Source organism: Passer domesticus, chromosome 22, assembly GCF_036417665.1.
Source record: "Passer domesticus isolate bPasDom1 chromosome 22, bPasDom1.hap1, whole genome shotgun sequence".
NCBI classification, from domain to species: Eukaryota; Metazoa; Chordata; class Aves; order Passeriformes; family Passeridae; genus Passer; species Passer domesticus.
In genome coordinates, this window is record NC_087495.1 from 4,237,146 (window position 1) to 4,261,170 (window position 24,025).

General features: G+C 47.3%; 2 protein-coding genes and 1 long non-coding RNA gene across 8 annotated transcripts in view; 2 read left to right on the top strand and 1 right to left on the bottom strand.

Annotated features, from left to right (window-relative positions):
• The window catches only part of CAMTA1 (calmodulin binding transcription activator 1), a 237,669-nt gene extending 232,907 nt beyond the window's left edge, over positions 1-4,762 (bottom strand). For 3 of the 6 annotated variants that reach the window (XM_064397114.1, XM_064397110.1, XM_064397109.1), the window contains exons 1-2: positions 4,704-4,762; positions 1,093-1,186 (exon numbers count right to left, since the gene is read on the bottom strand). In XM_064397114.1, coding sequence (XP_064253184.1) covers positions 1,093-1,159 — 67 coding nt within the window. In that variant the 5' untranslated portion in view covers positions 1,160-1,186; positions 4,704-4,762. The remainder of the gene's footprint in view (positions 1-1,092; positions 1,187-4,703) is intronic. The other 3 variants (XM_064397115.1, XM_064397113.1, XM_064397112.1) reach the window with 1 other exon arrangement.
• LOC135285140 (uncharacterized) lies at positions 2,214-3,095 on the top strand. Its single transcript, XR_010350125.1, has 2 exons — positions 2,214-2,720; positions 2,901-3,095. It is a non-coding gene; the product is annotated as an uncharacterized LOC135285140 (long non-coding RNA).
• A 62-nt stretch (positions 4,763-4,824) lies between the features above and the next one.
• On the top strand, positions 4,825-23,484 carry DNAJC11 (DnaJ heat shock protein family (Hsp40) member C11). Its single transcript, XM_064397124.1, has 16 exons — positions 4,825-4,955; positions 8,136-8,265; positions 10,066-10,139; positions 11,343-11,444; positions 15,515-15,643; positions 16,183-16,305; positions 17,181-17,254; positions 18,239-18,428; positions 19,150-19,235; positions 19,680-19,796; positions 20,743-20,898; positions 21,051-21,120; positions 21,242-21,299; positions 21,927-22,069; positions 22,483-22,612; positions 23,234-23,484. The coding sequence occupies exons 1-16, from the start codon at positions 4,884-4,886 to the stop codon at positions 23,257-23,259; spliced, it is 1,680 nt and encodes a 559-aa protein (XP_064253194.1). The 5' UTR covers positions 4,825-4,883; the 3' UTR covers positions 23,260-23,484.
• Positions 23,485-24,025: the final 541 nt, after the last annotated feature.

The following is a 24,025-nucleotide window of genomic DNA, read 5'->3' on the forward strand; positions in this document are numbered from 1 at the left end:
AAGAGCTCTGGTTGGCCAAATGGCACAAACACCTGAACTACAGGTAATTCCTCCCTGATTGCTGTTTTGAAAACAACATTTCCAGCAGAAATTATTACATTATATATATCAACCCATCACACAGTACTGACAAGATCCTCTGCTTGCCCCAGAAACATCCTGTGTCCCACACAGCTGCTGCTGGGGAGAGACAGGAGACAGGGCAACAGGCAGACAATCACTGGAATACTTGCAAGGAGAGCTTTTGCTTCTGACTTTTGGGGCATTTAAGTCAGCCTGCACAAACAAGTATGAAAATATCCCAAGGAGAGCTGCATGACTAATGAAGATTTTCTTGCTCCCCATCAGTTGCTTCAGCCACTTCTGCTGCCACTGGATGAGCACAACAAGGCCTTTCTACTGCGTGGTGCTCTGCAGGTATGACTAAATCTGCCTCTTACCTCCCCAGGTCCCCAGGTACACTATCACGCCTCCATTACAGAGAGAATTCCACAGAATGAAAGAGCCAATAAGAAGTGTTTCCTCTGGGCATCTCAACAGCATTATCACAAAATGCAGTAAAAGGCATCAGAGTATCACAGAGATTCAGCCCTGTCAGTGGCACCTGTTTGTAGAACACTCCCAACACTGCAGCCCTGTGCACCTGCCTGGGGGCATGGCCACAGCAGGACAGCCCATGGCTGACTGACCAACGCTCTGCAGCATGACAGGGGCTGCAAATGGACTGCTCCAGGGCAGCTCTCATTTCTGCTTTTGCCCTCAGCACAACCACGGCAGAGGCGTGGAGTAACTGCTAGGCTGGTGGGGCAGGGAGAATGCTGCATCTGCCAGGGCACACATGCAGGGACAGGGTGGAAAGCATGAGTTGAGTGGGTTTTAGATACATAATGATACAACTTTGGGGAAAACCCGAGCACAGAGAGAGCAGGTCAGGAGTGAGAGGCGGCACTGGGACTTCATGCAAAACAGAGGAGGAGGGAATTCAGAACACCGAGCTCCGGTTTGAGGGGGTGTGCCGTTTGCCTCGTGAGGAAAGGTACCCCACAAAGTCCCACAGGCTCTGAAATGCACTCAATTAGCTGTTCCTTTTACCTTTTTGTTCTACCCAGCATTTCTTCAAGAGCACTGTCATCTCTGGCTTTGGCATCCTACTCATCATCTATGAATTCATGTTGCCGTTTCCTCCCTGAAAGGAAAAATCCCATAGTCAGTCATTTGCTACACAGAGGAAAGGACAAATCTGACAGTATTTTTGCCACTGTTAAAGTTCAAAGACCACCTTGCTTCTTGAGCAGACAACACTGCAAGTTGTCCTCTGGGCTATGGTGTCATTCACTCATGATCAATCAGTGTGTGCTCACTCCAGAAACTTACCCCAAATTTACCTGTAAGCAGCTGAAAAGCTGTCAGTGCCTCAGCCCTGTCTGGAGAGAAGGAGCAGGGCAATGATTTGCTCAGAGTAAAAAATTCCCACAATAAGAAGAGAGACTTGTGCCAGGCAAATACCTTTATTTTACTTTAAAACATTCTAAAAGTGTTAATCTATATGAAAGAGAAGCAATACAAGACTGAGAAAGTATGTTTAATGTTAGGGAAGCCTTCACATCACATGAGCCAAATTAAAAATAAGACTAAACACAAGTGTACAAAGCGGAGACAAAAAAAAAAAAAAATCAATTTTCTCAAAGACATAACGTAAGGGACTCCCACAGGGGCCGGCAAATTCTGGAAGGGAGAAAGAGATTATATTTTATGGGAAGAGATTCAATAAGCATTCTTTTCCCATAAAGCTAGTGATGGAGGATTGTCACTGCTCCATAGACACCCCGTGCACATTTCAGGACAACAGTAACAGGAAATCAATAGCGCCTTTTATACGTGCAAAGACATTATCTGTCTGGACTCCTAATACTAACAAATGGGGCCAAGAAACACCTTTACTAGAATTTAGCAGTCAGCATTACTCTGGCTGAGAACAGAGGGCAGGATGCTGGTCTACACCCTTAGATTTTTAGATATTTTTTCAAAAACTAACTCTGCTCAGAGCATCACCCTCGAGTGGTGCCCAGGAGCCCCTGATGACAGTACATCACAAGTGTAACAGAGCTGAGCCCCAGCGCTGTCACCCCATCACAGACATCCCCTCCAGCTGATGCTGTAGTCATTACAGGCAGGAGCTTTGTCAGGGGGTAATTTGACAGCTTTGACAAGCTCGGCTGAATTTATGGCACTTTCTAGTTTTTCCCTCCATTGAGCTGCGATGGAACTAAAGTTAATATTACCAAACCCACTCTGTGAGGGGACGGGTTCCCAGCGCTGAGTCCATGCTCACAGCCACTGAGAGAATCTGCTGCACTGGGCCTCAGTGTCCCCTGCCACCCTCGGGGACAGGGAGGGCAGCTCCATCCAGCCGCTCGTGAGGGGAGATTCCATGATGAAGGTCTCTGGTGTCTCTGGCTCTACCACAGCAGAGGTGAATCACCACTAGTGAGGCTACCCACAGCTTACTAGAAAGCACTGAAGGAGTGACCACGGTGTCACAGGTCAGACAATACATGCCCAGCCAAACCCAGGACCTGAATAATCCTGGGGACTGCTTCTCTTGCTGCAGGGACTGTGCCCCCCACAGCACCACAAAGCTTCCACCTGCAAGCACCAATGTGGGAAGAGGAATTCTGCACCCCAAGCCAAACCTTGGCACGTCAGTAAAGCACAAACAAGTACTTTTCCTTTTTTTTCTTCCTTTTTCTTTTTCCCATCAGATTGCTTTTGCCATAGGTGTTACATTTCCTCTGTTATAAAGCAGGGTTTTAAAGAGCTCTCTCTACATCCTTAGAAAGCACAGTTCATATTTAGCTCCCTAAACTCGTATTTCTCTCTTCCTATATTTCCCTGCCAAGATGTGACACCTGTGGAACGTTCCCAGAAAATTCCCCTGAATCATCTGTGATGCAAGGGAACAGCAGCCAGCGTTGGCAACAAGCAGCTGGGTCTTTCAGGAAAGCGTCAGATCAATCTGGTGAGGGGAAGGATCCCCAGTAACTGTCACTAATCATCCCCAAGGATCACAGAGCTCCCAAATCAGTTAGAAAAAGAGCATAATTACGACAGGACCAAAATCCATGGGAAATAGCGTTGCCATGGCAACTGACATCCTCACAACTCTAATCTCCTTTGCATTCTTGCACAGACTCAATGACTCCTAAACCACGTGGATAAAAAAAAAAAAAAACTGTCTAGCAGGTGGGTTCATTGAGGAAAAGCAGTGCTGGAGGTGCTTCCCTGCAGAACAGACCCATTTCCACATGGTTTTCAGAAAGGGAGCTTTTGTGCACCTCTTGTTCCAAGCACTGCACCTCACTCACCAGGAGTGCAGAGCAACTGCTATAACATAATCAATACTTCCTTGTTAACTACCCTTGTATCAGAAAAAAAAAAAAAAACTTATTAAATATTAAAATGTTCCTGGTTTCAAATAAAAGCAATGTGAAGATAAAATCCAAAGCAGACCAGCTGAGTTTTGAAATGGGAACGTGGTTCCAGCTTCACCCTGGGCTGCACGGGTGTCAATGAGTGGTTTTTCAAACACTCCTCTTGACAGACAGCAGTACCCAAAAACCACTCCAGCATCCCCACACACATATCAGATCCAGCCACTGGGCAGCATCCATACATGAGCAGGAAAGGCGGTATTTTTCTTCCTGACAGCCTTATCACAGCATTAATACCCAGTCTGTCCACCAGCATGCTTTGAACGAGATTCACCTTAACAGATCAGCTAGGCAGCCCTTTTGCTAAGATCTCTGAGCTCTGCACAATTTTGGGGGCATTTCCCTTCCATTTCGGTACTGGTCAGTCCTGGGGAGTCAACCCAGCACCAGGGAGGGCAGCACAGCGAGAACCCCGGGGCCGTGTTCCCTACGCCAAAAGCCAAAGCAGCGCTATTGATCCGAGGGAAACTGCTCACGATTACTGGTGACAAACGAGCACACGCTCTGCCCACGGTGTGCCCTTGCCAGCCGCGCCGTGCCCGTGGCTCTGAGCTCAGCTGGGCTCGCCTTCGGTGCCGTGCGGGCAGATCTGCCCCGGGACTCCCCCGCTGCCCTCCGCCAGCCCCGCCGCAGCCGGGAGTCGCTCACGGAACAGCGACTGGACGGCGGCAGCACGGCTTGGAAATCGCCCTCTGGTTACGGGGAACAGAGGCCTCGTGGCAGCGCCTGCACCTACAGGTCCCGCCAATGACCGGAGAGAGCGACTGCCCTTTAGGAGGTACCGAGGGCCCTGCGGCGCCGGGACGGGCACCGGGAGAGGAACCGGGGACGGGCACCGGGAGAGGAACCGGGAACGGGCACCGGGAGAGGAACCCGGGACGGGCACCGGGAGAGGAACCCGGGACGGGCACCGGGAGAGGAACCGGGGACGGGCACCGGGACAGGAACCGGGGACGGGCACCGGCGGCGCGATCGCCCTCCCTCCCGCTATCCCCGGGAGCGGGGCTGACGGAGGCCCTGGGCACCCACGACGCTGCCGCTGGGGTACGGAGCGACCGCGCCGGCAAAGACGCGTCAGAGTGCCGGGGCGAAGAGCGAGGGGAACGTGTCCGGAGCGGAGCGCGGCAGGGCCGGTGGGTGCCGGCCGGTGCCGGTCCCCGCTCTCTCCCTTCCTCGCTCCCTCCCTCAGTCCCTCCTCCCTCCCTCACTCACCCCTCGCCGCCTCCGCCGCCGCCGCCGCCGCCTCCCGGCTCGCGCGCCGCGCACGCGCACGCGCACACGCCCGGCGAAGGAGGGAGGGGGGAGCGGCGCCCGCGCGCGTGCGCGCGCGGCCGGTCCGCCGGGCCGCCGGGGGGCGCCGCGGCGCGCGGCGCGGGGTGAGAGGTCGGGACGATGGCGGCGGCCTTGGGCGAGGAGGCGCCGGACAACGAGGACTACTACGGGCTGCTGAACGTGCGCCGTGAGGTGCGGCCGCGGGGCCGCGCGGGGCCGGGCGGGGTGCGGCGGCGCGGAGGCGAGGCCCCCGCGTGCGCCCGGCGGGAGCGCCGCCCCTGCGGCGTGTCCTCCGCCCGGGCCGGGCTGGCGCTGCCGCCGGCGGCGGGGCGGGAGCGCTCGGCCCGGGCCGCGGGGCTCCCGGTTCGGTGAGACGGGTGAGCGCCCGCTGAGGCGTGAAATGCGTGTTTTGCTCCGAATTGCGGCGGTTTGGGCGCTCTTGACGCGGCTCCGCGCACGCGGGGCGCACCCGCGTTCCCCCGGGCACGGCTCTGGAGCTTCCCGAGCGTTTCCAGTTTGGAAACAGCCAGGGGCTTTCTGCAAAACGTTATTCCCGCCAAAAAAAAAGGAGGATCGAGAATCCTTGATTTCACTTTTAAGAATAGATGGATATTAATTGTTTTATTGTTACACTGTAACAGTTTGGAACTTATTGGGAGATAACTGCTTTTTTATAGCAGTTATCCTACATAACACAGTTCCTACATCCAGAGATCTGGATGTAGGAACTGTGTTATGTAGGAGCTGTGCTGTGGTTTGTTTCAGCGAGTGCAGCTGCAATATAGATCTGTTATATGTATTTGTGTGTGCATAAATATGTACAAAAAGCCCATCGAGTCCATCAGGCTGGGTGTGGCCATTGTAGCTGGACAAGGCTCCTACTGAGCCACCACTGCTGCCTGCAATAGGATATCCAGACTTGGAAGCCATTCAGCCTGATAGCTTGGAAGAATTCCCCCTGGAGCTCCTGTCAGTCCCTGAGCTGCTGGGCCGCTCTCCTGTGCCTCATGTGTAGGGATTGGCTGCATTCCTGAAGGAACAGCGTGTGATGGTCACACTGTCTGCAGAACTCCCTGGTGCTGAGCTCCTTTTAAAAAAAATTTCAAGCCCTCATCGGGTTTAAAGGCGGCAAGGCCATGCTTGGACATTCCTTGGGAGCTTTCGTAATTCCCCTCCAAAACGTCAGCAGCGTGCAGAGGTTAAAACAGAGAGGTGGGAGCCACGCAAGGGTTGTGGCTGCTGGGGAAAGCTTAATGGTTAACTTAGCCAGGCTTCCAGAGCAGGACATTCAGGTTTTGTACTGCAGGGAGCTGGAAACTGAATTAAAGGGGTCTGCAAAGGAGTAATTCCAACAGAGAGGGGCGGGTGCTTTGTTAATTGCCCTTTGCTAATTATTTTCAGCAGTATTGTCCTCTGGTGGATATGGTGAACAGCATGTCTGGGTGCTGAGCACAGCGATGTGGCAGCTGAGCTTGGAGCTGCAGGGATCCCATGGAGGATCCTGTGAGCAGGAATTGCTCTGTGTGTGTGTGAATGATTCATCTTTTAGACACGTTAGTCTGCTAAAAACGTGGTGCTGTATTTGAGACCTTAAATGAGGCCTTTTAATGTTGACCAGAGTTTTGGTAATAAAAATGTAGCCTACATGCTATTATTTGTGACTGCATTTCCTGGCAGTCTAAAAACCATGTCAGGGTTTCTTTAGTGGTTTTGAAGAGGCTGTTGCTCATGGAATATTGAACCAATGACCCAAACTACTCAGTGATGATGAAATGCCCAATCTAACATTTTATTGAACATGGCATTTATGAAAAATGAACCTGCTCATTTCTATTATATAATCAATAGCACATTAAACCATTTATCATTAATTTGATTTAAAAATGCCATTTTAGGCCTATATGTTCCCCTGCCTTCCTAGTCAAGTTCAAATTTGATATCCGAGAAAACACAAGATAGTAAAAAGAAGTAAGCTAATTGTAGATGTTCTTACTGTCTTGGGACCAGCAAATTTGGCAACTCCCCTTTTGCTGCATCATTTTAAAACATTAATAAACAACAATACAAGCGTGCAGAAAAAACATTCTGAGCTGTCCTCCAATCCGAACAGATTCCTGGCCCTCCTTGCCACAAAAAAGATGTCACTTGAATAAATTACCTTTTAGGAACTTTATTTCCCCAGTGAAAGCTAGGAACCTGTGACAGCTTTGCTTCTTGAAGGGTGTTAACAGTAAATGGAATTTGTGTCTGTAAATCCACTCCTGTGTGAGTGCCCCCCTCACTGACTGCACTGGGTCCTGACTGTGGCAGCCTCTGGGGACAGCCTGGACCATGAGGTTTTGGTTAATTTACTCTGGATGTTCCTCCTGGAATGGCTTCCTGTGCCCAGGAACTGGTTCTTGCCTGGACAGTTTGGGAACTGGATGGTTGGGCTCTTTCAAGCTCTGCCTGGGGGAAGTGCTGGTTGATTTTAGCAACTGCACTTCTGAAAAGTAGGTGTTGAGCAATCTCCAAGGAATGGGCAGGAAGGAACTGCAATGCAAGGCATGTAGCAGGGTGAGGTGAGAGAGGGGAGATTACCAAGACTCTCTAGAGTCCAAAAATAACATTGCTGGGAGATGATAATGGAAGGAGCAGGGGTTTTTCCCTATTGATTCTGAAGGAGCCATCCATGTCCTTGGAAGGGGGCCAGGTGCCATCTGAGGTCCCAGAGTGGTTGCAGTGAAGGACACGGCGAGTTCAATTTTGATGTTTTTGGTGGCACACTGCTCTCATGGTTGTCTCTCTGGCTTTGTTGGACAGATGATGCACCTTCCATCTTCACAGCACAACTGCTGGGGAGCAGAATGGGGAGGACAAGGAATGTGCTGGGATGAGAGCAGAACCATGGGTTTACATTTCTTACCTTTACAGCTGTGGAAAGTCTGTGCTTTTGGAAGGTTACAGTGTCCCCTTGAGGGTTAAGATTGAAATATGAGTAGAATTTGTTGTAGATCTCTGGATTTATGTATTTTTATCTGAGATGACTTTGCTTTTTCCTGCTCTTCTGATTTGGAGAGGATAGTAGTTGCCTAATACAACTAAAGTCTGAACATGAGTGGTGGGGTTTTACATAGTTTTTTATACCTGGGTATGCACTGATGAGCTATTGAGGTCCCTTGTTGCACTACAGATAGTGTGGACAATCCTGGTGTGATAATTGAATATTTTATTAACTCATGCAGTGAAGCAATAATCCATTCTTGATTTTGGTCCAAAGTAGCACAGTGTAACAGCTGACAGACTTCCCTTTCAGGACTGATCTTGAGAGTGGCCTTTTGGACATGGCAGGGGCTGTCCTTGAGCTGATTGTTGGTGGTTCCTGTTCCCCAGGCCTCCCAGGAGGAGCTGAAGGCCGCGTACCGCCGGCTGTGCATGCTCTACCACCCCGACAAGCACCGCGACCCCGAGCTCAAGGCCCAGGCTGAGCGCCTCTTCAACCTCGTCCACCAAGCCTATGAAGGTCAGGGGGAGGCTGAGCTTTGCAGGGGGCTTCTGGCAGAGCTGTGTCTTCATGCTTTTTGGAGCTGTTTATGACTACAAAGTAATAATTAAATTTGGTGATGCTTAGCAATGCTGTTTGCTGCTTCTGTAGCATAAGTCAGAGGAGAAATGCCATCTAATGAGATGTGGAGTGTCTGTCTTACCTCCTGCATGTTGTACGTGATCTTCTCATCACTTCCCTTACTTCTAAAGACCTCTTCCATAGGAGAATAAAGGCTGAAAAGCTTCAAATAGAGATATAATTTCATATTGTACTGATGGACTGCTGCATCCCTGGGTTGTGTTCCCTGCCACCTGGCTGTGGTCTCCATTTCTAGCAAGTTCTTCTGTATGCTCTGACTGAGAGGAGGACAACTGATTCATAGCAGTTAGTTTATTTCTGTGCCAAAGCCCTTTCCAAATACTCTGAATTAAACTGAAATTTACTGTAATCCTTGTGTGCAAGTTGCACCTGGAGTGCAGATGGATTAGAATGGTAGGAGTCATCCATGTTACAGACCTGGTGCACCCAGTCCTGGAGCTAAAGAGAAACTAAAGCAAAATGCTGAATAAATATTCCCCCATTCAACCTCAAATATGAGTGAATATTTTTTGCACCCCTGGTTTTGACTGATAAACATTTGTTCCTTCCAGTTGAACTTGAGCATGTGTGGAGTCTTTCCTGTTGTCCCTAGGTTGGGTGTTAGGACATGTGGAAGCTTTTGCTGGGAGAGCAGGGAAAGTGTGACCTTGATGACGTGCAGAACAAAAAGTCCTAATGCTTCAATAATTTCATTTTAGTGTGGTGAGTGGCCTTACATTAGAGGCAGCAGCTTCTCTTTGAATTTTCTGGCTGCTCTTGGCTCTGCCTTGCAATGAACATGGAAGTTGGTGCTCGTTTAGTACCAAATGTGAGTGTAGTATTTTACAAGCAAAAATTTTGACATCTTGGAAATGAGCCACTCCACCTCTTCTCTATTTTCTCTTTGTCCTCTTCCACCTCTTAGTATCACACGACAAAAGATTCATTTTATCAGAATTCATAAAAAAACAATGTCTGCCTGTGACATTTAACAAGTCCAATAATATTCCACTAGTTCAGACCAAAACTCAATTACCAGTCTAAGCCTCTTTTTGCCTTACTATACTCCCCCAGCTCCCTGGGGACACATCAGTTTTCCCACAGCCTCAAGAAATACATTATAATGATAAAGCTGGTCTTAGAACCCTGGAGGAGGAAATAGCAATGATTTTTTGATTTTTTTTCTTACAGAAAGATGTATTTAGGAGCTTATGCATTTAAATATGCCTTACCCTTTAGAGACTGTTCCTAATTCTGTGCCTAGTCTTTTTCTAAAGTAACTGTTCAGCAGTCTCCTGTTGTATTTTGTGTTGTCCATTGTGTTGGGTGGCATTTTAGGAGGTTGAGATTCTACACACGCCTTTGCCATTATCCCTTACTGATGTTTGGCAAGATGTGAACTGCCTAAGCAGTGTTAGAAACCCCCCTTGCACATTCACTCAGGCTGCATGTCTCTTGTGTTTTTTCCACTTTCTTGTTTTAGGAGAAGAAGAAAAAAATTGGATTTGTTGCAGGGAAAAGTCAGTATGTCTTCTCAATAAAGCATGTGGAAGCATCAAAGGGGTTAATGTGCAGCTGTAGAATGAGATGTTTCTAGGATCTGTGCTTGAATTCCAAATACCTTGTGTGTTTTGGTCTGAAATCTGAGAAGAAGACCAAAAACTGAGTTCTCTCCTCTCTTTTGGTTTCAATTTACAGTGCTTAGTGATCCACAGACCAGAGCCATCTATGACATATATGGGAGGAGAGGACTGGAGATGGAAGGCTGGGAGGTGAGAGAAATTGAGCACATTATGGCCAGTGGCCTTGACTAAGCCCACCTTTATCTGCCATGCTGCTATCAGCTGCACTGACACCTGGCTGGTAATAAATGCCTCTTGGTTTGAAGGCATCCTTGGTTAGTTATTTCTGTCTCTCTCTGTCCCTGCTGGAGCACCATGATGAATTTTCAAAGAATCCTTTGGTTTTGCACTTGACAGGAGAACAATAAACCTGACATTCAGAGTTCCCTGGAAGGATATTACCATGACAGGCAACATCTTTATCTGAGACAAATGTGTCATTATTGTCCATCTAGTCCCATCTTTTTCATCCAAAACTTGTTTTTTATAGCATCAACTAGCTTCTGAGTTTGAAATTACTTTTTCTTCCTGGGCTTTTTGGGGTGGGGTGGGGTTTTTTGTGTTTTTGTTTTGGTTTAGTTTTGGTTGGGTTTTATGGGTTTGGAAACAGAACTTGTCCATTCCTGTCTGTCCAGCTCTTGAGTCCCTTGCTAGCCTCTGCCAGCCCTAGCTGATTGCACTGTGCTGCTTGAAGCAGAATTCTGTAGTATTGGGCCAGGTCAGCACCAAGGTCAAACTTGGAGTCAGTTGCTGGAAATGTGGAGCAGATCCAGCATGTAACAGATGCTTTGAAAACCAGATTTTTTTAACTGCTTTTGGCAGACTTGATCTTATTTTGAAGAGCCAGATCCAGTATTCTTTCTATCCATTCCAAAACTGGGCCTGTATAAAAGCCTCATTCCCTGACCCATGTCAGGTAAGCAGCTGTAAACCAGCATAGCCTAAAATCACACAACTCTCACAGAAACAATTTACCTCAGGCCACAGGTAAATTCAGTTATTTTCATTTTTGTGTCCACGCCTGGTTAATGCATCGCTGAGGGTAACAACTGCACTGCAGTGTCTTGTAGTTGTGGTTGGACAGCTCTTTGCCCTGGTTTTGTCAAGGGAATGGAAATAACAAAACCATTTTCCCTTCTCTCAAGGCATGGGGATTTCTCTCATGCCTGCCCTTTGATCTGGCCCGGGTGTTTTGTTCCAAATTCTGACTGTTGAAATTGTTGCAGGGTGGCTTTCAGCAGCTGGGGCAGTGTGTTAGTGCATCCTGCACCCAAGGCCTCTGAACCCCAGCACTGCAATGCCCTGGGCAGCCTCTGTCTGGTAATTGTTTGGTTTGCATTTCTTTTTGAGCAGGTTGTGGAACGAAAGAGAACTGCAGCTGAAATCAGGGAAGAATTTGAGCGTTTGCAGAGAGAGAGGGAAGAGAGGAGACTGCAGCAGCGAACTAATCCAAAGGTAAGCAAAGACTTAATCCTGGTCTCAGGAGTGGGTCTGTAATTATCACCAGTGTGCAGGGTGAGCTGAGCCTAGGTGAGAGGAAAGAGCCCCTCAGGTGTCTGCACTTGCTGCATGGCTTTCTGTCTTTTGCATATGCAGTTTCTCTGCATAATATAGGGCAAACAGCTCATTCTTTGAATAATCCTTTACTGAATGTTTTTCTTTTCTTAGCAAAACATGTTGAGACAAAATACCTTTTTCAGCAATTTTCAGAAAATAGACCTAACACTGAAATATTTATGATTTCTTTCCAAGTTTACTAAATAAAATGTAACTCACTGCAGCTACCTGACAGGTTTTCCCTTTGGCATTGCTGCAGTGTCACAACAATTCAGGGAGCTGTTCAGATGCACCCTGAAACCAGCAACAAATCTGAAGCATCCCTGAGCCAGCTGGGCAGCAGCACAGTGAGAAAGTCAATCTGAACAGGGTTGGGGGTCTGCCAGTGTTGCAGTTAGTGCCTGTTTTTTGGAAAGAGTGATTGTGCCCTCAGGATGAGAATGATCCTGGATGCTGTTCCCATCTTGGTCTGTTTGAGCAGCAGACTCTGACCCCAAGTGACTCACCTCAGCTAACCCTGGCTGGTCAGAGGTGCTCAGGAACACCTTTGGGGTGGCAGGGAGAGATAGACAGGGCAATTGGCCAGAGCATCCACAGCTCAGATGGATCAGTGTCTTTGCTGGCTCTTGGCTTGATGAGTGTGTGAGGCAAACCTGGGGTTTGTCAGGATGGTCCCTGACTGAAGTTTCAAAGCTTGTTGAATCACAAAAATCTTGGTTCTTATGCAATGACTAGCATTATCCAAGAGCTGCATTTACTATTAACTAAATGAATTCATACATCAGTGTAAAATCACATTCTTCTGAGTGGACAGATGGGGGATTGCAGTGGTGCTTAGGACTGGATCTTAAGGAAAACATCCATCTAAGCAGAGCTGTAATATTTTGAGACATTCACCTTGGCACCACCTTTGGATCTGCACTGCTCTTAGCAAAGCAGTTGGGCTGTACAGATCTCCAGGCTGTGGGTAGTTTATAGACACTAAGAACTGGTTTGTACTAGAAGGGTAAACAAGCATAAAGTGTTGTGTGAGTATCTGTTGACAGCTTTATTCCAGGCAGGAAGGGATTTCTGTGTGCCACAAGCCAGGCAGGGCAAACTATCCCTGCTGGAGGTGCAGGTGAGTGGGGTCAGAGAGATGTTTTCAGAGAGGGGCATGGTTATCTCCCACTCTGCTGCTCCCTGCTTGAGGAATGTGACATTTTCCCTGGGCGCCTCGCCGTGGCTGCGAGCTGCACTGTGAGCCTCAGCCTGTGTCCTGGGATAAAATTAGCCATCTGGGTGTTTACAGCAATTGCAGGCTGGCAGCCGATGGAAATGCCTCTCCAGGCAGTGTTCCCGTGGAATTGGGGAGCACAGCTGTGATCATTTCATACACGAGCACGAGTTATTTTAAAATTTCCAACATTTTGTCGGTTCTATAAAACAGTTTCACAAAAATAAAGCATTTTAACCAGAAATGTTGAGCAATAACCAGATGTAGGCAATTTGGAGGGTTGAAATTGTGTCTCCTATTTGCTTTTAGAGCTTTGTTTTTGCTTTCAAAGATGTGCAGAAGGGTTGAAAAGTTCATTACTAGGTTTAAGAAGAATGCTTTCTGTTAGGAGAAATTAAATCCAGTTATTTTCCTGCTGTGGAAGGTCAATATGTAAGGAACACATGTCCCTCAAGGCAAAGCCTGGCACAACTTCCAGGTATCACCTTGCTGAAGGTAAATCCCTAAGTAAAAAGTAAGGAGGAAGTATATTTTCCTCTGGCACATCTACAGATTCCATCACTGAAGCCTGTTTCCTTTTCACAGGCTGAGGAATAAAGGTGATTTGAAAAGCTAATCCCAGCTCTGATGGTTCCACAGTGCCACTCCTGTTTCCTGCCTTGCTGAGCTGCTGCTCTGTGCAGCACAGTGTGGGCACTGTGACACTCCTGACAGGCATTGCAGCTCTCTCCTGCTGCCCTTCCATGGGGAGAGCTCCTCCATGGCCAGAGCAGGTGCCTGATGGGAGCTGGGAGCAGCAGAACTCCCCTCCATTATCCGGAGGCATAGGGGTGCTCTTGTTCTCTGGGAATATTTTTAACTTTACCATCTGCTGCTTTTCCTGTGCTTGTGCCTGAACCAGTTTCCTTGCCAGGATCCACAGACCTCCGAGGGTGACTTCACCTGCTTGGCAGGAGGTGGAGGGTCTGCCCAAGGTCCACCTCTCACCTCGGGGAAAGGCAGAAGAGCAGGAGCTCTGCTGGGGAACAGGGAGACACTCCTTTTCTCTGAATAGATCTTGTGGATTTTCATGGAGAGTTTCAGGTGTTTTCCTTTTTCACTTGGGAGGAATATTTGCTGTACAACTCATACATGTGAAAAAGGAAATCCTAGTATTTTGAGTGTGTTTCAGAGAAAGGAGGTGCAATGAATTTCAGAAATGCATGTGGATCTTGGTGCATCTTTCCAAAGGGTGCAGCATTGTGGCACAAGTAAGCCAAATACACTGAGATTGTCTCCACAGGGTGTTTGCTAGCACAGGACACAGCCCTTCCAGGGTGGTTAGAGGTTTTCCATTGCTTCCCTCTTCTTTTGGCCTTGTTTCAAGGAACAGAATGGCACAGGAGAGGGCTGAAACTGGAGAAGCTGAGTCTGGAGTCACCTGAAGGTGACTTTGCAGATGGTTCCTGAAAGTGCAGAAAGGGCAGAAGCTGGTTGTTGGTGCCACCACCATGCGGAACAATGAATGTAATTGTTCTGAAATTCACCAGCTGCCAAGGGTGGTTAATAACCAGCTGGGCACAGCCCCTCTTCCAGGGTTCAACTGGAAATAACCACACCTCTCAGTTTTAAAATATTTATCCAATTCTTGCTTCATAAGTAATCAGAAAATGAACACTGAGAAGAGGCTGGGAATCTCCACAGCAAATAGCCTGGGAGCCCAGGCAGAGAAAAGGTTCCAGTCCTGTCAGACTCTGCAGTTCTTCTTTTATTTACAGTCCAGCATTTGATTAGAGTGGAGCAATCAAGGAAGAATCTCCCTCAGACTGAAATAGGATTTATTCCAGCCATGCTTGGCCTTAGTGTGGATGGGGTTTGTAGCTACCCAGCTATTGAGTTCCCATATAGAAGCTGCTCAGAGTTCATTCTGTGCTTGTGCACAGAGGGGGGTTTTTATTGCAATCCATATGTTTTATAGGAGCTGGGATGCTGTCAGATGGGTCCATAGGGAAGGTTTCCAATGCCTCTTGAAGTTCTATGACCCAGACAAGTACCTAATTGTGCTCTTTTCAAAGAAACACACTCCTGCAGTTAGGCTGAGGGAGCACAGCAGCAGGTAGTGAGACTATTGTGCTGTGGCCTAGTTTTTTGTAGGAATAAGTTTTTCTATGGTCTGAGAAAGGAAATATTTACCACTTGCTAAAAGTATGTCTTTGTCAAGCCTTCCTTCTGAACACAAAATATAAATTAGAAAAATAAATCAAAATATTTTACTAACAAGGTCAATTGCAAGTGAATGATACAGTTCAGTACTAAGTCAGTTTAGGCAACTCATAAGAAGCCTGTAGAGGTTTTCTGACCAAGTTCCATTGAAGAAGATCAATTTCTAGAATATATTATTTCAACTTTTAAATACTGACAGAGCACAGTCCTTTGTGGGGAAAGAAGAAACCTGCTGTGTAAAGGTGTTCTACCTGCTTCTGTAATGTGTCACAATAGAAAAATTACCTCCTGGGATTACAAGTTGAGTTTGTGCTGAAAAACTGCCTTTTCTCCAGTCTGTTTGATGATTTATGTTGCTGTTTTGAAATATTGTAATCATTCACTTTTGCTTTGTGCATTAGGAAATGCATTTTAGAGTGGTAAAAGTAATTGCAGAACAATGGAAAGCTGCACAAAAATGTAATCATACACAGGGATGGTTCAGCCACTCGTTCTGTGTACGCCAGATGTTTGCTAATGCTAAGTGCCTGTTTCACTTGTCATCCCTCAGGGAACAATTAGTGTGGGAATAGATGCCACTGACCTGTTTGATCGCTATGACGAGGAGTATGAAGATGTGCCTGGGAGCAGCTTTCCCCAGATTGAGATAAACAAAATGCACATATCCCAGTCCATCGAGGTGAGGAGGGGGAATGCAGCACCTCAGAACACACAGCTCCTGGCTCTCAGCAGGGTTTGGGGGACACAGTGGCCAGCACGGGTGGGAAGAGGCAGCTTGGGGCCAGCAGAATGGTGGGTTGGCTCTGTAGCCTTTGGGCAGCTGGTCTGGGGGCTGCAGTGGTCCTGCCCTCCTGGCAGTGGGGATGCTCAGTGCCCAGTGCTCACTGAATGGGATGTGTTCATCAAGCAGCTGGCACCCAGTCCTGAGGAAGTGCATGAGGACAAGGATGGGAAGCATTTCCTCTTTCAGAGAGTTGTAGAAATTTAGTCTGCTAGAGAGATGAGAATGGTTTACAGCTCAAGGTCAGGACTTCAAGGTGGTACATTACAGGTGTCACAAGTGTCTGGTACTGTAAGAATTATCTGACTTTTTGCCATGCTTGATGTTTGACTACAGAACCATTTACACTCTGCAGTGGTGGTTATGACCTTGCAGAGCATGCACTAAATGTGTGAACTGGGATCAGAGTTACTTGAAACATCATATTCTTTTTTCAGGCACCCCTGACTTCCACAGATACAGCAATACTGTCTGGTAACCTTTCCACCCAGAATGGGAATGGAGGGGGATCAATTAATCTTGCACTGAGACGAGTGACATCTGCCAAGGGCTGGGGAGAGGTAAGAGTACACCTGTTATGCAGTTTTATATTCAATCTATTATTTTGTATTCAATCTGGTGTTCTAGTTTGGGTGGGGGAACTTCAGCTCTAGTTCATCTCTCATTTTCTATGTTCTGTAAAATGTAGAAAAAATAGTTCTTAAAGGAATTTGAGACAAAGGGACTACCAAACCTTGTTTTTTCTTATTTTTCTCCCCTTTCCATTTGTCAATGCAATTTGTACTTTACCTGTGCCGACAGAATTATTACCTGATGTCTCTGGTCTTTCTGAAGGCACAGTGCTGTGAGCAGGCTTTTTAGGGTAGTGTGATAGTTGGCCTTTGCTTCCAAAACTGCTTTGCTTGCCTGGGAAGAAGTTATGGGGGAAATAGTTTGACCCCCCCAGCAGATCTGGTCTGAGCAGCTGGAAGGTCCCACGTTGCACCTGCAGGCTGGGCTGTGTTTGAGGTGCTCATGGATCGCTGGTGCAGCTGGCAGCTGCCTGTGCCTTCCTTCTTGCACACGAGCTCCTGCTAGCCTGCTTCCTCAGCTTGGGAGAGTGGGAGTCTTCCTCTCTTGACATTCACACACTGGAAGCTTTTGATTTGCATCAGGATTTTTGTGAGAGTTTTCTCCACATTCCCTGGAAGCAGGTGCCAGTAGCAGTCACCTGTAGCTTTACAAAACTGGCTTTGTTTTACCCATGAGCTCCAACTCAGCAAGACACCTTTTCTTCTTCTGGATGCAAAGCTGAAGAAAAGGGAGGGTGCTCAAAGAGGTGGTAAATGTTACTCAGATGTGTAAAACAGCTGTGATAAAAATTATGCTCGTGCCATACCCTGTCACTATTGTAAAGGATGTTTTCTTCTAACACCCTGGCACTGTATTCCAACAGTTGGAGTTTGGAGCTGGAGACCTTCATGGACCTCTCTTCGGGCTGAAGATATTTCGTAATCTTACACCAAGATGGTAAATATTAGAAAAATGGCCTAGTGGTTAATATCCCACAATAAGGAGCTAAATGACTTGAATTCTCTTCCACATTAACTTTGGATTCATTTTCTGTTCTACAAAATAAGGTATTTTCACTTTAGTGTTAAGGTCATGCTTGTATGGTCAAAATGCCTGCATTCTTTCTGGGTGTTGGTGCCTTCCCTTTTCATATTTCCATTTTAAGGAAGGTCTGTGTTCCTCATCCTTAGATTTGTACTTATCTTGTCATGATTCATCATACTTGAGGCAGAACAACAGAAGTTTGCTCTGGGAACAGAACAAAAAATGGGGAACTCTTCTGAGGCTTCCATGTGGGAGAGGAAATTTCTGACAGCAAAACAGGAGATGATGTCACATATTTTAGGAAAATAATGCCAAATTTGCCACTAGTATCATGTCTGTTCACAAATGAATAGAAGTCTCAGGTGGCAAAGGAGAATACAAGGAAAGGCCTGTGATTGGAGCCACATGTCACAGCATCATAGGAACTTGTGTAGGTTCCTTCTGTTTACATTTTCAAATGTAGTGCATCTGCCACTCCTCAGAGCTTGTACAGGATTCTTGTTCTCCAGAGAGTGCTTTAGCACTGGTTTTAGAGCTGATGCTCAAGGATTATTAGATAGCAGGGCTGCTCTGTGTCAGCAGCCCAGTGTGCTGTTCTGCAGAGACAGGACGTTACCTGCACAGGGCAGGAAGGGGAAGGCTGGGTGCCTGGGCACAGAGCATAAACCAGGGCACAGCCTGCTCTCCTGGGCACTGCTGTGCCCTGGTTTATGCTCTGTGTATTGTTGTGCTCAGGGCAGTCTGAATTCATTTTTACTTTTCCCTGAAAACCTCAATCATCACGCTTTTTGCAGGATGCTCTCTGGGCACTCAGTAAACTTCCTGAGCCAGAAAGACTCTGAGGCCACTTGTGAGCCTGTGTTTTTTTCACTGACAAATTTTTCCTCATTTTTCTAGTTTCATCACCACAAACTGTGCCCTGCAGTTCTCGTCCCGCGGGGTCCGGCCCGGCCTCACCACGGTCCTGGCCCGCAACCTGGACAAGAACACCATGGGCTACCTGCAGTGGAGGTGGGGCATCCAGTCAGCCATGAACACCAGTATTGTCAGGGACACCAAAACCAGCCACCTCACTGTGGCAATGCAGGTGAGAGCCACAGCTGTGGTGGTGTGTTGTTTGCGAGGGTCCCAGGACAAGGGAAGAGATGAATCTGACTCCATATCTCTTAGAAGGCTTATTTATTATATTATGATATTATATAATGCTATACTAAAAAGAATAGAGAAAAGAATGCATCAGAAGGCTAGGAAAGGAATGAATAATAAAAACTCGTGACAGTCTGACACAGCTGGACTTTGATTGGTCATTAAGTTAAAACAATTCACATGAGACCAATCAAAGATACACCTGTTGGTAAACAATCTCCAGATCACATTCCACAGCGATCAGATAATTATTGTTTACATTTCTTTTCTGAGGCTTCTCAGGAGAAAACTCCTGGCCAAGGGATTTTTCATAAAATATCACAGTGACACCCAGGCAGCACAGTGATCCTCCCCGGTGGGAGAGAGCAGCCTCACTTTCCTGGCCCAGCAGTGTTTTGCCTTGGGATTAGAGGTTAAGGAAGCTGTTGGTTTGTCTTGTGATAGACCTAATATAGGTAACCAGCTGTTTGGTAGAGCACAGCTCTTGGCATTGCCATAGGTGATGTGGGTCAGCTTACAGCAGGGTCAGGACAACATGGACAGCAGAGGTTGTGAGTGGCAAGTACTGCTTTGTGTTCTGTGCTTCAAGGTTGAGAAAGGAAACTGGGGGGCAGCAGTGATCAAGGGTGTGTTCTGATACATTTGTGCCTCTTGTGTTTCAGCTGGGAATCCCCCATTCTTTCATGATGGTCAGTTACCAGCATAAGTTTCAGGATGAGGATCAAACACGAGTGAAAGGTTCTCTCAAGTAAGTGCTCAAGAGGGAATTCGCATTGCTCACAGCCTGAGGACTCTGTCCTCTCCTGCTGCTGTAGGCCTCCAGGTTCCACACAAACCAAATGCTTCTGTGGCCTTTGGGAGCCTGCTTTTCACTCTTTAAATCTGGTAATGGCTGAAGTGAATGGCTTGGAGGCTTGGCCCTGTGTGCCTCTGCAGTTATATGGAGCTTACAATACTTGTGTGTAATATCTCTGTATCATCCTCAATAAGAAAGCCAGAAGTTCTTGTTTACTGCTTAGCAAGCTGGAAGGTCTCATCTCACCTTGGAGATACACTGTGAATCTTCCAGAGGACAACATCTGCTGCAAACAGATGCATTTCTATGCTTTACTTGTTTGGGAATTACAGGATTCAGTAAAGAGAAATTCAAGTGTCTTCTCTGTCTTAACAGTTCTTGGTTCTGTCATTCTAGGGTGGGTTTCTTTGGGACCATAGTGGAGTATGGAGCAGAGAGGAAGATCTCCAGACACAGTGTTTTAGGAGCCACTGTCAGCGTTGGTGTTCCCCAAGGAGTGTCCTTGAAAATCAAGTCAGTTCAAGATCTCAACTCTTTATTGCAGAGGCTGACCATAACCTCCATGATTCTATTTCCAGTATTCAGGTGGGAAGGTCCCAGTCCCAGATCAATACAGGTGTATTGATGCATCACTGGGAGAGGGTGCAGCTGCCCTCAACTCTAATGCAAGCTGTAAGCCCATCATGAGCAATGGGTGCTTTCCACTGGTGTGACTCACAGCCTGAGCCACCTGTGTGTGTGTGTGCATCAGAATATTCTGAAATGTAGCTTACAGTGAGATTTGGAGCACTCTGGTAAGTGAATGGAAGATTTCTGAAAATATTACTAGAGATGGATTCCATGTTTATTATGCTATATACAAGTGAATGCTTGAATTAGGGAATTACCATTACCTAATGCAGGTGATTGCACCATTAACAAGGTGCAGTTCACAGAAGGACAGAGCTCATTAAGTGTCCCTGTGCTGTGGTGCAGTTGAATTGGGACCAGCTACAGGTGGGGTGCTGAAGGGCCCAAAGAATTCAGGCCCAAGGAAACTCATGTTTTCTTAAATAAATATTGTTACAAACATCAGAAAAATATTAACGTACACCTGCCCTGAAGGCCCATGCCAGTGTTATTAGCACAGGCCTTCTCTAGAAGCATTTTCTCTTCTTTCATGAGGATGTTCATCCCTTTTTCTGTTGAAATTAATGACCAAGCAAATTCTCCTAAGATTAAAAAAAAGAACTTTAGAATGGTCAGGTACTGTCACGAGCTGCTACTTCAAAGTCTGGCTCTGGCTGGTGTCAGCTGCCTTTTCTGCCGTTGGCTTTTTCAGTTTATCAGGCTTTCACATTTTGAGCTCCTCATTCATCTCCCCTTGGTTCATCAGCAAGCACTGCTGCTAAGTGTGCTTCATCGAGCACATCCAGCTCTGCTTTTCCTCTTACCATCCCTCTGCTCTTCTTTGTTGCAGGCTGAATAGGGCCAGCCAGACCTACTTCTTCCCTGTCCATCTAACAGACCAGCTGCTTCCCAGTGCTGTGTTCTATGCCACCGTGGGACCTCTCGTTATCTACTTTGCCATGCACAGGCTGGTCATCAAACCCTACCTCAGGGCACAGAAGGAGAGGTGAGCTTGCACATTCCTGGGGAAGTCTCACTTGGGTTTGTTTGTGTGAGGCTGTGGGTCAGTTGTGATTGGGATGGGTAAGGAAACCCTGCCAGTTTCTGCCTGAATCCCAGCTGTGTATTCCTGATGAGATGTTGCCTTCCTTCTGCCAGAGAGCTGGAGAAGCAGCGGGAGAGCACAGCCAGCGACATCCTACAGAAGAAGCAGGAGGCTGAAGCTGCAGTGAGTCTTTCTTGTAACTTGGTCCCCTTAGTGAAAGGAAATTTTTCACTCTGGACCATTCTCCTTTGGCCACAGTGTCTGACCCTGGGTGATTTCTGCTCTGCCACTTGTGTCGTGACAGGTCCGGTTAATGCAGGAGTCAGTCCGAAGGATCATTGAAGCAGAGGAAGCCAGAATGGGTAAAGATTATTATATCATTTACTTGTTCTATAAATTTGGAGAGAAGAAGGAACAATGCAAAGGTGTTGTTTCTTCATTCCCACTCCTGATGAAGTGCAGTGTAGTTGCTGCTGTGCATGTAGTGGATGAGCCCCATTATGACTCAGCTGCAGGTGCCTGAGCTTAGGAGGGATCACAGAATATTATCTTGAGACATGGTGTGAAGTGGATCAACAGACTGAAGACAACAGTCTGGAATTACCTCTTTTCCAGAGAGAGGTGTGTCTATAAAAGATGCAAAAGTCGTAGTCTGAAATTCAGCTTTCACTGATTTCTCCCGTACATGGTTTGCTCCTGGACCATAATGGGAATCTGATCTCTTATGGTTACTAGCAGTTTTCCACAGAATGTTCCAAAGTGAACTGAAATCCACTCGGACTGTCACATCAGTGTGACACTGAGTCCTGTCACTCCATTCTAGTGCTGAAGGTTGCTTACAAATGCCCAAGTAAAAATGCTGTTCTTTGTTGGGAAGCATGGGTCCAGGCCAGGAGAATTAAATCTCACTGAAAGCAAGAGAAAATGCTGCGATGTCTTTTTGTCAGTGGAAGCCTTCCATCACAGTTGTGATTTTCTGGGAAATGCAGGTCTGATTGTAGTGAATGCCTGGTATGGGAAGTTTGTTAACGACAACAGCAGGAAGAACGAGAAGGTGAAGGTTATAGATGTGACTGTGCCTCTGCAGTGCTTGGTGAAGGATTCTAAACTCATCCTTACAGAGGCCTCCAAGGTACGTAGATGTTCTGTCAAAGCCCAGATTCAGGGACTCAAATGTGTGGCCCAGAATTTCACTTGAACCATGTGGTGTCCTGCAGGGGAGCTCTCCAGTTTTCTGGATCAATTCACAGATGCCATTTACCTACCAAGTATTACAAACTTCCAGGAACTTCTGTTTCTTGGGGCTTTTCCAGGGACAGTGGGGTTACAGACCTTGAGGCTGTACACCAGAAACTTCCCAACCCCCTGGTTTACTTTTATGCACCAAAAACTTGTGGAGATTATTCCCCAGTGTCTCAACTTGGTGGCAGCAAAACTCTTTTTTTTTATGACACCTTGTCCTCGGCAGTAATAAATATTTTTGGCCAGGTGGAGAGCTGTGAAAGTCCATTCCCTGATGCTCAGTCTGTCCTTCTCTGATTCAAGGCTGGTCTGCCAGGCTTCTACGACCCCTGTGTGGGTGAGGAGAAGAGTTTGAAAGTGCTTTATCAGTTCCGAGGAGTTCTGCACCAAGTGATGTCAGCTGACAACGAGGCCCTTAGGATACCAAAGCAATGTAAGTAGCACAGACTGCCCAGCATCTTCCTTGGGGAACCAGTAATGGTTCCACTGACTACTTCAGCTCTGTGGTGAAGCACACAGACCTGGGGTTGTTGGAATGGACTGACCATGACTTGCCTCTGGAGTAAGGCCCAGAAGAACTCAGCAGCAGCTCTGCAGCAGTTTGTACCAGCTAGTCTGTATCTCTAACTGGGGCTGGAAGCAGAGGCCTCCCACAGGTGCCAGTGTCCTTCTGTGCAGTTTGCAGAGCACTGGGTGGCCGTTTGGGGACTGCATTTAATGTATGAAGGCCTGAGTCAGATTTCTTCCTTGTCCCCATTTATCTTACCTGCCAAAATATTTTCCCTGCTGTAATAGCTCTGTGAAACTAGTATCTCCTTGTGACAACTTTTTCTGGCCCTCCTGTGGGTCTGGTGGGTTGGCTCAAGGGCACAGACCTTTGTTTGCTCTAGATCAGCTCCCTGCCCAGTGTGAGCAGCACATCCAACTGCCAGAGCTTCCAGAAGTGCATTGGAGGGTATTTGAGTTGTGTCTCATTAGCAGCCAGAAGTGTTCCTGCCTGTTTTTGGTACAATGGTGGGCTCCAGCGTGTGTCCATTGCTTGTTCTCCTGGCAGCTCACAGGATCGATGCCGACGGCTAATCCGGGCAGCGCGCATCCCTGACGGTACCTGGGTCAACAGAAACCGCCAAACCTCCCCCGGACGCTGCGAGTTTGAACAGAGACACTTTTATTTTTACTGTCTGTACAGCAGGCAGTGTCCTGCTGGTTCTGTTAGGGACAAAAGGACAGACCCTGCTGCTCCAGGCGGCTCCCAGGCAATGTCTGAGTTGTGGCTCGGTACCCAATAAAGCAGCGTGACTCTGAGTGCACAGTGCTTTCTGCCGAGGGGCTGAGCCCTGCTCCCAGCTGCCCACGCCTCTTCCTGCACTCACACCTCTCTCCTGGCACTCAGCAGGGATGAAGATCTGCTGTTCTCACTTCTCCTGGGGTAGGTAACACACCTTCTTCCTTCTCATGAGGGGAATTTCAGTTCTCTGGCCACCTTCTGGAAGTCCCCTGTGCAAATATGTTTGGAGAGAGGTCAGTGATTGTTTCAATCTCAAATCTGTGTTTAAAATGCACTTAAGAAAAGTATGTGCTTAAGTATGAATGAATTTGCCTTTTGAAGTAACATGGACCTCTTCAGCACCAATCTGTCCAGCTGCTCATTTCCAACACTGCTCTTCCAGACAAGGACACAGTGTATCACAGTTTTATTAATTCTTCTGCCACCCACAACCATGTATTGTCAAGGATTTCCAGAAAAGAGGAAAGCAAGTGAGGGAGAAGGACAGCAATTAATATTATTTGATTCTGATGCTGCAACTATCTCTTCACATCTAATTTATTTCTAGTCAAAAATAAA

Excerpts from the sequence above, each read along its gene's own strand:
- DNAJC11 (XM_064397124.1), top strand. The coding sequence starts at position 4,884 with ATGGCGGCGGCCTTGGGCGAGGAGGCGCCGGACAACGAGGACTACTAC. Across the intron at positions 8,266-10,065 it reads CGTCCACCAAGCCTATGAAG|TGCTTAGTGATCCACAGACC; the intron begins GTCAGGGGGAGG and ends TTCAATTTACAG. Across the intron at positions 20,899-21,050 it reads CTCAGGGCACAGAAGGAGAG|AGAGCTGGAGAAGCAGCGGG; the intron begins GTGAGCTTGCAC and ends TCCTTCTGCCAG.